The 15,848-nt window shown below is 36.3% G+C and overlaps 1 protein-coding gene across 1 annotated transcript; it reads left to right on the forward strand.

The window, feature by feature from the left end:
* Window positions 1-334: 334 nt before the first annotated feature.
* On the forward strand, window positions 335-904 carry LOC130469589 (uncharacterized). The gene is made up of 2 exons (XM_056838962.1): window positions 335-481; window positions 572-904. The coding sequence occupies exons 1-2, from the start codon at window positions 335-337 to the stop codon at window positions 902-904; spliced, it is 480 nt and encodes a 159-aa protein (XP_056694940.1).
* Window positions 905-15,848: the final 14,944 nt, after the last annotated feature.

Genomic DNA, 15,848 nt, shown 5'->3' on the forward strand with positions numbered 1-15,848 from the left:
GTTGGGATATCAAATCCGAAATATCCGAAATTGTATGTTGATTAATAAGTTCACTTTTGCGGTACACGACTATTTCATATACTCGTAGAATGCTAGAAACCAACGGTAACAAATTTCAAATTTCCAGCCATACTGCGCGCAACGCGCGCAGCCAGCTACTAGTCTAATGTCAAAGTTTTATCTCATTCTTTCCAAACATTAAAAAAAATAAGTGTGTGTAATAATTAATTTTTATTATTTTCCTAACTCACCTAATGATCTTAAACAAATGCCTTTTTTCAATAATAAAAGAGTTGGAATGTAGTTTCACTCCAGCTGATATTAAAAAAGAGTTATGTTCTCAATTCCTAATGATAAAGCCTCGAGGGTTGATGGTTATAATAGTATGCTTTTCAAGGCTGCTTGGGAAATAATAGGAGATTATATCTCTACTGCTGTGCCAAACTTCTTCAAAACTGGAAAAATTCTTAAAGAACTCAATGTAACTTCAATAACCTTGATTCCTAAGGTAGAATCCCCGGATATAGTTGGGGACTTTAGGCCTATTTGATGTTGTGTCGTTATCTATAAGTGCATCACCAAGCTCTTATGTGAGAAGCTAAGGCTGGTGTTGCCTGATGTTGTTTCTGATACTCAAGGAGCTTTCTTGGCTGGAAGGAGTATTCTTCATAATGTCTTAATTTGTCAAGATTTAGTGAACATGTACAGAAGGAGCCAGACAATCAGATGTTGCATGTTTATGTTAGATATCCAAAAGGCATATGATACGGTCGAATGGGAGTTCATACAAGAAACGCTTCTTGGTCTTGAGTTTCCGGTCGTTTTCACAGGTTTGATTATGACTTGTGTCAAAAGTCCTAGTTTCACTTTGATGCTAAATGGTGTGCCTACTGGGGTTTCTTAAGTCTAAGAGAGGACTTCGACAAGGAGACCCGATGTCTCTCTTGCTTTTTGTGGTGTGTATGGAGTACCTTAGTAGGATCATGACCTATATTGATACTCAACATGAGTTTAAGTTTCATTCCAGATGCAATGCCTTAAAGTTAAATCGTCTTTGCTTCGCTGATAATTTGATTTTATTCTATAAAGGTGACTCAACTTCTGTGAATATGATGCTTCAAGGTGTTAAGCTGTTCTCCGATACCACTGGATTGTGTGCAAATAAGAACAAGTCAGAGGTTTATAGTTGTGGTATGGGTCAAAATGAAGTTGCTAATATTGCCGAGCGTTCAGGATTCAAGGTGGGTTCTCTTCCTTTCAAGTATTTGGGAGTTTCAGTCAGTGCCAAGAAGTTGACAACATCAGATTGCGAGAAAATGGTTAAAAAAATGGTGGCAATTATCAAGGTTTGGAGTTCTAGACATATATCGTTTCCCGGAACATTACAACTTATAAATTCTGTTTTGATGAGTCTCAATGTATATTGGAGTCAGATCTCTATCCTGCCCAAGTCAGTCTTGAAGAAGATAAATGCCATATGAAGATCATTCTTATGGCCGGGGACATATAATTCTTCCCAAACCGGGGTATGTTGCATGGGATAACTTGTGCAAGCCTAAAACGTTTGGTGGTTTAGGCATTAGGAATGTGATGTTGTGGAATAGGGAAACTTTGGGGAAGAAAGTGTGGAATATTTCTAGGAAAGCTGACAACCCGTGGGTAAGATGGGTTAATACAATTTATGTAAAAGGAAAAGATTGGAAGGACTACCAAGCTCCTAGGAGCTCTAGTTGGGCTTGGAAGAGTATTTGTAAGGCTAAACATGATTTGAGCTTGGCTTTATATGGTGATGTTTGGAGGGTAGGGCCTAAGTATAACATCAATAGTATATATTTTGATTTGGTTGGGCAAGGTCATAATGTGCACTGGAGTAAAATGGTATGGTGTAGGCTTTCTATGCCTAAGCATAGGTTCATCCTATGGTTAGTTATACTGGGGAGATTGCAGACAATTAATGGAGCGATTACAACGCCTTCACATAACCAATACTGATTTGTGTACAATTTGAACAAAGAGGTGGAATCTCACAGCTATTTGTTCTTTAACTGTGATTATAGAAAGCAGGTTATACAACATATGAAGGAATGGTTGAGAATTAGAGCCAAGACCACTGAAAATGTCTGAGTCTGACCAGGAATGGTTTGATTTGCTTGTTATATATGGGTTATTTTCTTTGTTGAGAGGGTTTGGTTGTTTTTTTGAGACTTGGGGATAGAAGTCCCCAACAAATACTCTGTTTTGTATGGTTTTTTTTGCGCTTAATGCTAATAAAATTTCATTTTACTTACCAAATAAAATAAAAGTAATAAAACTGCAAAACCCAAAGATAGAAATTACAATGAAAACAACCATAAAAGTTTAGTCATTAGCAACGGCTAATTGTAGAGAGAGTAACTCTTCTTCAGGAATAGTTCTAATACTACAATCTGAACGTGGATAAGCAACACGCAAAATTGCATACCCACGTTCAACCGCATCAACATTAAGCATCCCTTCACTTTGATCAACATTCCCACTTATAAGCTTGGAAGGACAAGTCATACAAACACCCAGTTTGCAGTCACTGGGGATGTCGAGCCGACGTCGAGTACGTACTTTTGATTTTTTTTCGTCGGACCCAACTTCGATCACGGTGGACTCACCTTCGTGCTCTACTACCACTTTGTATCCACAAATTAGTCGAGATGGTTGGGTTGAGGGGGTGTAGGAACGAGGTAGTGTTTTGTGAGTTTGGGATGTGTTTGTTTTGGGAGAGTGAGTTTAATACCTCAAAATTTTGAGTATTTTCGGATAATTGATTTTAGTAAATTAAATTGATATAATGTTTAAAAATAAAGCTTTTATTGATTCTAAATATATAATTTTTTTTATTATCGGGTATTATTATTTTTCAAGAAAATAAATTTTGGATTATTGTATTTACCCTAATTAGCTTAAGTGCCCAATATAATATCCCTCAAACCCAAGCATGCCATGAAAAAACACTACTTCAATAAAATCCCTATTCTCCTCATTTGTCTTTTACCATCATCACCGTTTCATCATCATCAATTTCCTTCTCTCCATAGGTAATAAATATTACTTTCAATCTTTAACAATTTTAGTGGGATGTAGCGAATTGGTGCACTTTGGCCTTCGGAGTTTTATATGGGAGAAGTTCATTTTTGCTAAGATGCATTTTTAACATTAACTTCGTTGTATATATAGCAGACTAATGTAGGGTCTTTATTGTTTTATTTGTAGACAAAAACTACGTCAATGGATCACCTGAGAAATAGTTAGTTTTGAATCGAGTGTTCAAGTTAATTTTCAATGTCCATCAATTTAGTTTTCCGTTAAGAAAATGATTTTGGACTTGTTCGTGTGCTAACTATATGATAGTTATGTGATATGGTATATTTGTGATAGTGTATAAATTATGAAGGCTTTTACTATTATTATTTTATGAAAAAATATTATTTTAATGATAGTTTGTTATTATGAGAATTGTGATGGTTGTGATGAGAATCGGGAATTGTTTGACATTAGAGTATGTAATGTTGGGAAACCATTGATATAATGGGTGGTTATACGGGCAAGTCCCGTTTACTAGCATTAGAAGTGTAGTAGGTGGTTATAGGGGCAAGCCCTGACCTACAAATATTTTGGGTAACGTAGGTGGGTTGTAGGGGCAAGCTCCGACCTACATAAGTTGTTTAATATCGTAGGTGGTTGCAGGGGCAGCCCCGGCCTAAATTTGAGTAAAGTGGGTGGTTGCACGGACTAGTCCCGACCTAATAGAGTTCGTTGTTCATGTCTTAGTTAATAGGTGGACTTGTATGATACTTTAATAAATGATTGTTTGAATTGTGTGTATTATTATGTTATTTATGTGATAATTTAATAATGAAAATTATTAAACTAGTCTTTTCTTGTACATTTAATTTACGTGCTCAAAACGTTTAAGAACTAAAAATTATTTATATTTCGGGATTGAGTTGTAATTACTCAGTTTATCTGATTTTTGGGAGCTTGTCTCTCTTTTCCCTTTTCAATTTGTTTTTGGTTATGAGAATTAGCTTAGCTAAGAGTGAGGATGCGCAATTAGAATGATTCATTTAGTCAAGAGACATTTTAAATTTAGTTTATATAATTTCAGTGTTCATTATGGGATTTGGTTTGTAATGGTTGACTCTAATTTAGACCACCTAGTTAATGATTTCAAATGCTATTGTTTTAATTTCAAGTTTCCTTAAGTAATCCTCCCAAGGTTTGAAAATAAAACGAGGATTTTTGTTTTATTAAAAGGTTCAAACTTTGGGGTGTTACAGTGAGGAGTGATGGTGCAGTGAAACGGAGACTTGCCATTGTTATTGTCGAAGTCGGAAAGAGTGGAGCGTGGGTTTTGGAGGGTTAAGAGCACTACTACAACAACACTTTTATAAGTCGCCCTTTTAGAGTCGCTTATAAATAATATGCGACACCAAAACTTTTAGTGTCCCATTTCATAACGAGGCGACACATAAAGTTGCTAGTAGATATTCCAAAATGACTAGCGTGTCGCCTAGGTTATAAAATGTGACGCTAAAAGTTTTGGTATCTCACATTTAAAACAGACGACACCATCAATCCGGCCTTAATTTTTATTTTAAATGTTTTCTTAAAGTGAAATTTAATACATTTAGTGTCGCATGTCTTTTTAAACTAGACCTTAAATTTTTTGGTGTTGCATATTCATAACAGGAGGCATCTATCCCTCCTTAATTTTTATTTTACATGTTTTTTAAAAATCAAATTAAATACTTTTAATGTCGCCTATATAACAGATTTTACTCTAAAAGTTTGAGTATCGCACATTAAAACAGGCGATATATATGTCCATAATTTTATTTTAAATATTTTTATAAAAAGCAAATGAAATACTTCCTTTATCGTCCGTGTTATAAAATCTGACTCTAGAAGATTTGGCGTCACACATTTAAAATATGTGACACCTATCTATATACATTTGACCCTCGTCCCAAAACGGAAAGTTCGGTGATAAAACTATAACCCTCTTAAGCAAACGAGCATCCTTGTAATGGACTGAAAAGATCGCATGGAGAAAAGCTTCTATTTATCGTAATTTCCAAATTTAGTAACTGCTAAGCTAAGTAGCTTCTAAATATAAAACTCAAGCAAGATAGATTTTAATTTGTCAAAGGATAATATTGCATTCCAATTAGTCTTTTACAAGAGCTCAAATCGTGAAAATGATTAAAATTCAGAAATTAAACCAAAGGATTCAGAAGCTGCGCAACGTAAATCTACCAGTACTACAAATTTCTATCGCTGGCATGCATGCACAAGTCACTTATAGCGCCTGCCACGCAAATGCTGCTTATTTCTAGCGCCTAATTTTGTTGGAAAACATGCTAAAGTGAATTACAAAGACACTAGATCTGACGCATTTCGTCGAGATCTAACGCCACCTGGCAAGCGCTAGTTATTTCCAGAGCATGCCAAATACGCGATAGATATCATGATTTCAGCCAACTTCTGACTCCTTTTTTTTACGTATATCTTTCTACCTTAACTTTCACTATAAATATAGGCCTTCAACCTCCAAAGTCTTCACGAATTATCAACCATTCCAAGCTTAAGTATTAACAAAGTTTGAGTTTTATTCCTTATTCTCTTTGTATTCTTGAACCTATGTTAAAACCCGGTCTCGAATATTGTATTTCTATTTCTAAGCCTACCCGTTGGCCAAATATCAAGCCAATACTGGAGATCTAATTAGGACTTTAGACTATCCTATTTGGGCCATACTCTGGAGGAATCAAGACAAGAACCATGATCTAACAGTCATCACTAGGGAGCTCTAAGCCTAAAAGGAGATCTAGCAAAGACAAGTGGTGCAATACCCCGTGTTATTATTAAGTAAGTATAAATACATTTAATTATATTTATAAAGCATTTTTATAGAATTTATAAATTAAAGTTGTATTTAAATGTTTATTTAAATGTATTTTATTAATTAGAAGCATTAATTATTTTAATTGGAGAGAAAACTATTGGGGAATTTTAATTGGGATTTTCGAAAAGAAAACGAATTTTAAAATATTATAGCCCAGTTAAATCCGAAGTTCAAGTCCAAACAAATTATGCAAGCCCAATTTACATTTAATAAAATCCCAAAAGAGAAAACACCAATCCGATCCCACTAGGGATAGGAAACCTATAAATAGGACGTACTCCCTCGTATATCCCCACACGAAATTAATTAAACCCTAAACTCTAGAATTTTATCCCTCTCTTTTCTCTCTCCTCCCACACAATACACTCTTTCTCTTTCTTCTCTTCGTCCTCTCGAGTGAGAAAGCAACACCAACAGAGTGTGCTTGCCCGACAACGCGCCCGCCTTCCCTCGCCCTCGTTGCTCGGCTGTCCCATGCTCTCCCGCACGCCCGCGCCTGCACACTTGCAGCGCCACATGGCCCGCAAGCAAGCAGGGAGTGCAAGAAGCAGCAGCACACGAGTAACGTATCTCACGCCTGCTTCTTTCTGTACCTTCGCGCGTCTCATCGGCCGCACCTTCGTGTTCCTCTCTTCTGCCTTGTCGTGCCCCTTTATTGTTGGTCGGTCGGTGTGTTTTCGTTCTTCCTAAAATCTCTTCTATTTAAATGAATGTTTTAAATTATGATTATTTTGATAATTGATTTTGGGATTGAGATTATGTATAATGGAATTATGGATTTTGATGATTGAATGATGAATGTTGGAATTAGTTATTGGATACTTAATTTTCAGTTTGGTTTTGAATAATAAAGAATGGATTTTTATGATTCTTAATGGTTTTAATTATATTCCATGATTAGGGTTTTAATTAAAACTATATAGTTGATTGATTAGCATAATTAAACGTTAATTTTAATTATGATGATCAATTATAATTTTCAGAATATTTATGAACGTAAAATTATCGATTGTTAATGGTTTTATGCATGAAATTAATTAATTTCCATGATAGGGTTTTAAGTAATTAACTAGTGTGTGGCCCGGACGATGCTCCGGTTGCCGTTCATGAACTACACATGTACGCTACATCATTCATCATGCCAAGTAAATTTTCAATTAGATTATCTTACAATTCATTAAAATTTACTTTCTAATAGAACTAAGTGCTTCAAATTAATAAACACCAAATTAGATATATGCAGGGCATATGCCACATTTCTATAATTGATGCTTATGAGATTTATGATATCATGTTTAATTCATGGTTTTTCTAATGCTTTAATTGCTAATTTTAATCCAATATAGTCCAGAAATAAAAGGTAACATAAAAATATAGTTATTTAGATGTCATGTTAACAAGTATTTATAAATTAATGTTCTGGATAAATAACAATAAGTGGTTAGTTAAGATGGTAAAGAGAGTTATTTTCCAAACTTGAGGTCTTGTGTTCAAACCTTATTGTATTGATTTTTGGGTGTCAATAACATCACATAACCTTGGTGAGTGGATGACATAGCGTAAACAGGAGAGTTCTACGTGACGCATAAACTTTCTTCACAACGCCTTTTAATATTGAGGAAAGAGAGTGGAGGATATTATCGTCGGTTCACGGGAGCAAAGACATGAAGAGTAAGGGCTAAAACGTAAATCCAACAATAGTAAGAGCGATATCGTCAACACACTATTGTTAAGAGAATTCAGAATTCTTTTTGAAGAATTTTAGGGTCATAATGGGTATTAATAGAAATATTAAGGGACAACTTTTGGCTTTTTAAAGGGTAGGTATTAGTATAGATTAGAATTATTATATACGTTAGAAAAAGATTAATTTCTAATTAATTAAAGCGATTTCAAATTTAAATATGTTGCTGAAAATTTAATGAACATGGTGATTAATTAAGGATATATATTTATTTTATGATAGGAGGAGGTTTCTAATTAAGTTGAGTTGAATCACAAAGTGGCGCCACTACTTAGGTACACATGGTACGTACAAGTTTAGGACAACCCAAATTATTCTGTGAATACATGTTATGTTTATGATGTTGTGATTCATGTTTACTTGGATTATGGATTCATGTTTGATCATGTAAGCAAACATGTTAGGATGATTTATGTTGTTGTATTTAAATAGCAAGCATGTTGTCCAAGTATGATTTATGCATGCATGGTTTATGCTCATGCAAGGAGATTTATTTATGCTTTGTACGTAAGGTCAAATATGTTGAGAAGTTTATTCATGCTTTGTACGTAAGGTCAAGCATGTTATGAGAAGTTTATTTATGCTAAAGTACGTAATGTCTAGCATTCAAGGAGCCTAAGTTTATTTGTGCCTCGTTGCACAAACCACTTGTACTTTTGGTCATGTAGGTGTAGATACCTAAATTGTGTCTCCCCATTGGATGGTGACGATACCATTATCCTTGTTAGGTGGTTGGAACAACTCCATGCGAAAGTACCAATTGCTAGAACATATTCCAAAATCCAAGAGCCAAAGTCCAATACCCGAGGCCGTTCCCATTCCGGAACTCGGTACAAAATAAAATTTCCAAAAATCAATTTCAAAATCTAAGTACAAACTCACCCAATGGACCATTCCATTAGTTTTACAAGGCCTTTTCCAGTCGAAATGACACTAAGCAATCCCAATTCGTGCGCCGACCCACAAAACCGAGCAAGCCGGGCCTCGTCCCGTAAAACCGAATTCAAAAACCGAAACGGCTTGTTTTTAGACGCAAATCAATCTTTAATCCCCAAGCAATCACTACGTGCCAACTTCGTACAATTCGTACAAAGGTACACCCATTACAAGCAAAAAACAAGGACGACATCTTCGTCCTTGTTTGGCAGCTTCTACGCCACGTCAGCAGCGCCTGGCGCAGCTGCTGTGCTGGACGCTGGCGTCAGCTGGCGTTTAGCTACAAATTTTCCTATTTAAACCCCCTAATTCTGAGCATTTAGGGAGGGAAAATCAAATACAGAACGTCGTAATACAAATATTGCCACTCAAATCAAAATACAAAAACTCTCCAAAAATCTCATACAATTTCAAAGTTCTAAGCAACTGGGAGCTCCAAACAGGATCCTAGCCTAAACCTAATTAGGTATTTCCGAATCCCAAACTAATTTACCATGTTTCTATGATTTCTATTTCAAAATGATTAGTAAGATTGACACTTTTATTCTTAAAAGTGTCACTTACAACAATCATACACTTTTTCAAAATCCACACTTTGTGTGATTCAAATACAAAATTTCAAGATTCAAGGATGTTTATGGTTGTTTATAATCACTTCCTTAAACTAGAATAATCTTCAAAATATGGAGTAATCAAATATGAAGCCTTTCTAATGTTTAAAGGTCTAATCATTGAGATTCAAGACTCCACTTTTCAAATTTCAAGTTCAAGTTTCAAAGTTCAATGATGTTTAAGGTTGTTCATAATCACTTCCTTAAACTAGAAAAACTTCAAAATAAGAGCATATCAAAGATAAAGCCTTTTAAACATTAAAAGGTCTAATCTTTGAGATTCAAAACTCGTAAGTTCAATATTTCAAGTTCAATATTCAAGTTCTATATTTCAAGTTCAATATTCAAGTTCAATATTCAAGTTCTATATTTCAAGTTTAATGCTTCAAGTTCAATTTCTATGTTCAAAATCTAGGACACTTTAGGATGAGAAACTAATCCTAAAGTTGAGATTTTTGCTATGAGTCCGTATCGGACGCACTTATTCTTAAGGAGTCGTTTGGCGTTCGGATCTAATGTGCTAAAGTTCAATTTCAATATCGCACCTTTCAATTATGCCCTTCAATTCCGCAATTTCAATAACGCATTTCAATTACGCACTTCAATTCCTCAATTTCAATAACGCATTTAAATATTGCACCTTTCAATTCCGCACTTTCAATTATGCAACTTTACTTGCCTAGTCCTTCTAGGCAAAGTGGTTTCCCACCTAGTCCATTTCTAGGTGGTGATGTATTTTACTAATTCCGCACTTACTTTCTATTGTGATGTTGCTTTACTTGTTTATTGCTTTCATCACCTCACATGCTAAATACAATAAAATACAAAGTTACACCACGCTTAACGAAGATAATTTCTTGGACAAACCGATCTTAGGTTCCCTTAAATTAACTTTAAAGCAAAGTGGTCACGATACAAAAGTAGAAATTCTATTTGTTCAAGTACTAAATCCAAACCCACATAGTGTCATAACTAGGGTATTTCGAATATGTTTTGTGCCATGCATTTGAATAATTTCTAAAGCTCGCGGAATATGCATCTCGTTCCCTTGCCCGGATCTCACTCATCCGTTTCTAAGATTCAATGCCTTATCCTAATAGAGTCACTTTTGGTCTTTCCAAACGGGACCCTTAAAAATGTTTGGTGGCGACTCCTTCAAAATCCAAAAATACAAAGGTTCTAAAACCGCCCCCGTAGGGGAAATGCACTACGAAAAGTACGAAAAAACCCCCTACAGCTATCCAAAGGAAACAAAGGGGTATTACTTCTACAATACATCTGAGAACAAGGTGTTTGTTGCTCGAGATGGTATCTTTTTGGAAAAAGATCACATTTTAAAATGACAAGTGGGAGAAAAGTAGACCTCGAAGAAATTCGAGTCGAACAACAAACTCTAGAGAATGCTCAAGATGACATTCAGGTTGAAACTCAAAGATCTTTAGAAGTATCTGGTGAGAATCAGGAACCATCTAGAAATGTGACCCCGCGTAGATCGCAGAGATATAGGTCTCAACTGGAAAGGTACTTAGGTATTTTGACAAACGAGAGCCATGAAGTTCTATTGCTTGAAAGCGGTGAACCTGCGACTTACAAACAAGCTATGACGAGCCCTGGATCCAAGAAATGGCAAGAAGCCATGCAATCTGAATTAGACTCCATGTCTGAAAACCAAGTTTGGGATTTGGTCGATTTTCCAGATGGCTACCAAGCCATAGGAAGCAAATGGGTTTTCAAACTGAAAAAGGACAAGGATGGGAAACTAGAAGTTTTCAAAGCTAGATTGGTTGCAAAAGGTTACAGGAAAGTCCACGGTGTGGCTTACGATGAAACTTTTTCACCAGTTGCAATGCTAAAGTGTATTCGGATAATGTTAGCAATCGCTGCATATTACGATTACAAAATATGGCAGATGGATGTCAAAACCGCTTTCTTAAACGGCGTTTTAACAGAAACTGTGTTTATGAAACAACCTGAGGTTTTTGAGGATCCAAAGAATGCTAAAAAGGTATGCAAGCTTAAGAAATCCATTTACGGATTAAAGCAAGCATCAAGGAGCTGGAATATACGTTTTGATGAAGCAGTTAGTGACTTTGGCTTCGTCAAGAACGCAGACGAATCTTGTGTATACAAGTAGGTCACTGGGAGTAAAATTGCTTTTCTAGTATTATATGTCGACGACATATTACTTATCGGAAATGACATTCCTATGTTGAACTCTGTCAAGATTTGGCTTGTGAAATGTTTTTCGATGAAGGATCTAGGAGAAGCGCAGTACATACTGGGCATCAAGATTTACAGAGATAGATCTAAAAAGATAATTGGACTCAGTCAAAGCACTTATATCAATAAGGTGCTTGAAAGGTTCAATATGGCAGACTCCAAGCGAGGCTACCTACCCATGTCTCATGGAATGACTCTAAGCAAGACTAAGTGCCCAAAAACACTGGATGAGCGTAGACGAATGGGTGGGATTCCATATGCATCATTGATTGGTTCAATAATGTATGCTATGATATATACACTCCCGGATGTTGCGTACGCACTCAGTGCTACGAGCAGATACCAATCAGACCCAGGAGAGGCACATTGGACTGTTGCCAAGAATATTCTGAAGTACCTGAAAAGGAACAAAGATGATTTCCTGGTGTATGGTGGAGATAATGAATTAATTGTTAAAGGCTATACGGACGCAAGTTTCCAAACCGACAAGGATGATTTCAGATCACAGTCTGGGTTTGTCTTCTGCCTCAACGGAGGTGCAGTAAGCTGGAAAAGTGCTAAGCAAAGCACCATTGCGGATTCTACAACTGAAGCGGAGTACATTGCTGCACATGAAGCAGCAAAGGGAGCTATTTGGCTAAGGACGTTCATAGGTGAACTTGGTGTAGTCCCCTCCATTAAAGGACCAATAGCTCTATATTGTGACAATAACGGAGCTATTGCACAGGCAAAGGAGCCTAGACACCACCAGAGAGTCAAGCATGTACTTCGTAGATTTCACCTTCTATGAGAGTTCTTTGAAAGAAAATAAGTCGAGATAAGCAAGATTGGAACTGACGACAACATCTCAGATCCATTAACTAAACCTCTGCCGCAAGCGAAGCACAACTCGCACACTGCAGCTATGGGAATCAAACATGTTGGAGAATGACTTTGATGTCCTTATTTAATGTTTTAAAGTTTTAGAGTTTAAATACTTTGTAAAACTTTATTGGTTAACCATTCATATAAATGAATAGAATTCATTTTCCATTTAATTTGTGGTTTATTAAATGATGAGTCCCTTCAATTTGCCGATATATTCAAGATAGACTGTCAGGACCAGTCCTGTGACTAAGAAATGTCTATCAAGTGAACTTGAATGTCAAAAGTTGAAAAAGGTCCCTGGTCGGAGTTTTCTATAAAGGTAAACGCATAGAAAACACTATACGACTAGAATGCAAGATGACTAGTGTTCTGTTTCTTGAACTATGTGGACATGGAAATGTCGCAATCATTTGCATAAATACTTACTTTGAGAAGACTAGTATCAGACAGATCTATGAAACTTTACTGTAAGAGATGAAAATCTGTCATAAGTAAATTTCATTACATTATTAGACACTAATCCTCAATACCTAAGTGATTTGAGATTACTTGTTTGAGAACTGGTTACTTTGACGTTGTCAACCATCGCACCGTAAAAGGAGGCCATAACGACAACGCTTGGGTGATCACCTATCAAAGGAAGTCTAACCTCAAGATCGCAAAATTGGGATTGTCCTCCCATAAATCGGGATGAGATGCTGAAAGTTGTACAAGGCCACTCGGAGAGCTAGAAACTGTAAAATGCATGGCCGTTCTCAGATGAATCATAGGCTATGATTATCTGTTTATTTGATCATTTGAACTCTGAAACCGAGAAATAACTCTGGACATAATAAGGATGATAACTCTTACCTTATGTTCATGAGCAAGCATCAAGCGACAAAGGAATTGGGCAATGCACACTTGTCCCTAAGGACAAGTGGGAGACTGAAGGAAATAATGCCCATGGTCCAAGTATGCATTCAATGCGAAGTCTAATAAATGCGGTTCAGTATTAATTAATTAATTATGCAAGTTAATAATTCAGTGAGATCAAGTGAACTATATGCCTAGCTTGAGGCCTCTTTAGTTCAAGTGGAATTAATAATCTTAATCCACAGCTTACTCTTGACTGAACCCGTAGGGTCACACAAATAGTACGTGAACGGATCAAGTATTTAAGTGAATTAAATACTCCATTTATGGATATTCGGAATCGACAATCTCGGTTCCAGTGGGAGTTGAAATTGTCATAAGGCAAATTATGAATACTCCGGAAACGATGATATTGCCGGAAACAGAAATATGGATCGTATTGGAAAAATAAATATTATCCAAGTCGTAGATGTTGCCGGAAACGGAAACATGGTACGTATCGGAAAATATTATCGGAAATGGAAATATTGCCGGAATCGGAAATATTGCCGGAAACCGAAATATTACCGGAATCGGGAATATTATCGGAATCGGAAATAAATTCGGGAAACGGAAATATTAAATATTTGTTCGAAACAGAAATTAATTCCGGAATCAGAAATATTAAATATTGTTCGAATCGGAATAATTCCGGAATCGAAAAACGAATCGGAAGCGCGACATACGAAATAAACATCGAACGAGCTTGCTAGACGCAAGGCCCATCACGAAGCTAGGCCCGCGCCTAGCAAAGCCCGCGCAGCAGCGAGCAGCAGCAGCCCAGCCCGCGCTGAGCAAGGCAGGCCCAACCAAGCGCCAAGGCAAGGCCAGGCCCGGCCAAGGCAAGGTAAGGCAGCAGGCTAGCAGTGCCCTTGCATGGGCCACGTGCCAGCGCTGCTGGGCCGCGCGCGCACAACTCCCCTCGTGGGCTGCTCGTGTGTGTGTTGTGTTCGTGCATGCTTTGAATCCTTAGACGCTTAGGATTTGTCCGGTTAGTTGTTTTCCTAGATCCACTAGAGTTAGTCGTTTAATTAAACACTAAAACGCAAAGGATTAATTTAAGTATAATTCTAATTGAATTAGTAAATTAAATCCTAGTGGATATCTAAGTCCGATAATTCCTCCCTATAAATAGGTGATATATAATCACAATAGAACATATTCATAAGTATTCACATAGTTTAAGATTAAACTAAGCTTAATAATTTGCCAAATAATTAAGTTCGAATAACATAAAACCTTAGACTATATTTTATTTAATTGAATCTAAGGCGGATCCGAACGTGCTGTGGACTATCTACGGAGGGACGATACTTGGAGTCCTAAACTTTTTCTTGTTCGGTTCGGGAGCAGCTAGGGAAGGCACGCGTCACATGTATGTATACTAAATTATGCTAATGGATTATGTGGCAATTAATTTGGATTACTAGCTTTATGGTTTTTCCGCATGAAATATATGTTTTATATTTGTCATAACCTAACAGTATCTCCCACATCTCTGTGAACTGGTTGGAGTATTCCAAAAGGGAAGCATCATTTGAAATTCTACATAATTGAAATGAATTCATTATTGCCTAAGAAGCAATGAAAGGGAATTATTTCTAGTGGGAGTTCTTCAATGAATTTAGGTTGATCACAAGTCTGCTATCTGGATAATTTTCTATTTTGAATATGAGAATCATTCTAACAGCAATGAAAGACTAGATCATTCTATAAACATTTTCAAATATCTTTTCATCTTACATCGAAAGGCTTTCGATAGAAAGGGGGCTAAGAATAGTAGAGTATGATAAATTAACCTCTGCATTGAATGAGATACAACACTCATATGCGGAAATGGAATCACGTTTGAGTTCCATGAATGTTTTAAGTATTGGGTGAAAGGCCTATATCTGTAAAACGTTAAATGATTGATTTTGGGTTAGAGGCCCACAAATTGGTAAGCATTTAGCTTAAACATTTAGAATTTATATTTCATATTCATTTAATCTTGGTTTAGTATTAAATGAGAAAGTCCAAGTGATTCACACCATTCAAATGGGATGTCAAGATGGATTCTTTGACAAAGAAACACCCATAAGTGAACTTGAATATTGAAATCACAAAAGGATCCCTAACCCAGGTCATTGAAAGGTGGACGACCAATGACTAATGAAGATTAGATTGCAAGTATATTTGTAGTTCGGTTTCTTGAACTAGATTGACTGGATGTCAAAATCTTTTGCATAGATACTTATTGGATCTTATATCGGATTGACCATGAAAACACTTTAAGAGATTAAAGTCATGTCATAATTAGTTCTCATTAATGGTGATTGGAACCTATTCCTCAGAACCTGAGTAGTTATGGCTGCTTGTTTGAGAATTAGTTCCCTTTAATGCTCGCTAAATGTCGCACCGTAAAAGGAGGCTATAAAAGCAGTTATTGGGCGTACTATGAATCAAAGTAAGTTGTTCATAAGTTACAAGAAGGGGTTGTCCTCCTATCTTTGATATGATATGGTGTTGTTGTTGTACAAGGCATCTCAAAGAGTTAGATACTGTGAAAATGCATGGTCGTGCTCATAATGGTTAAGGCTTAACCTTCTGTACAAGTTTAACAGTTGAACTCCGTAATTCGAGAAACACTTCTGGACCT

Source organism: Spinacia oleracea, chromosome 3, assembly GCF_020520425.1.
Source record: "Spinacia oleracea cultivar Varoflay chromosome 3, BTI_SOV_V1, whole genome shotgun sequence".
NCBI lineage: Eukaryota > Viridiplantae > Streptophyta > Magnoliopsida > Caryophyllales > Amaranthaceae > Spinacia > Spinacia oleracea.

Coding starts and splice junctions, on each gene's coding strand:
- LOC130469589 (XM_056838962.1), top strand. CDS start 335: ATGTTCTCAATTCCTAATGATAAAGCCTCGAGGGTTGATGGTTATAAT. Junction 482..571: donor AAATTCTTAAAGAACTCAAT/GTAACTTCAATA, acceptor GTTATCTATAAG/TGCATCACCAAGCTCTTATG.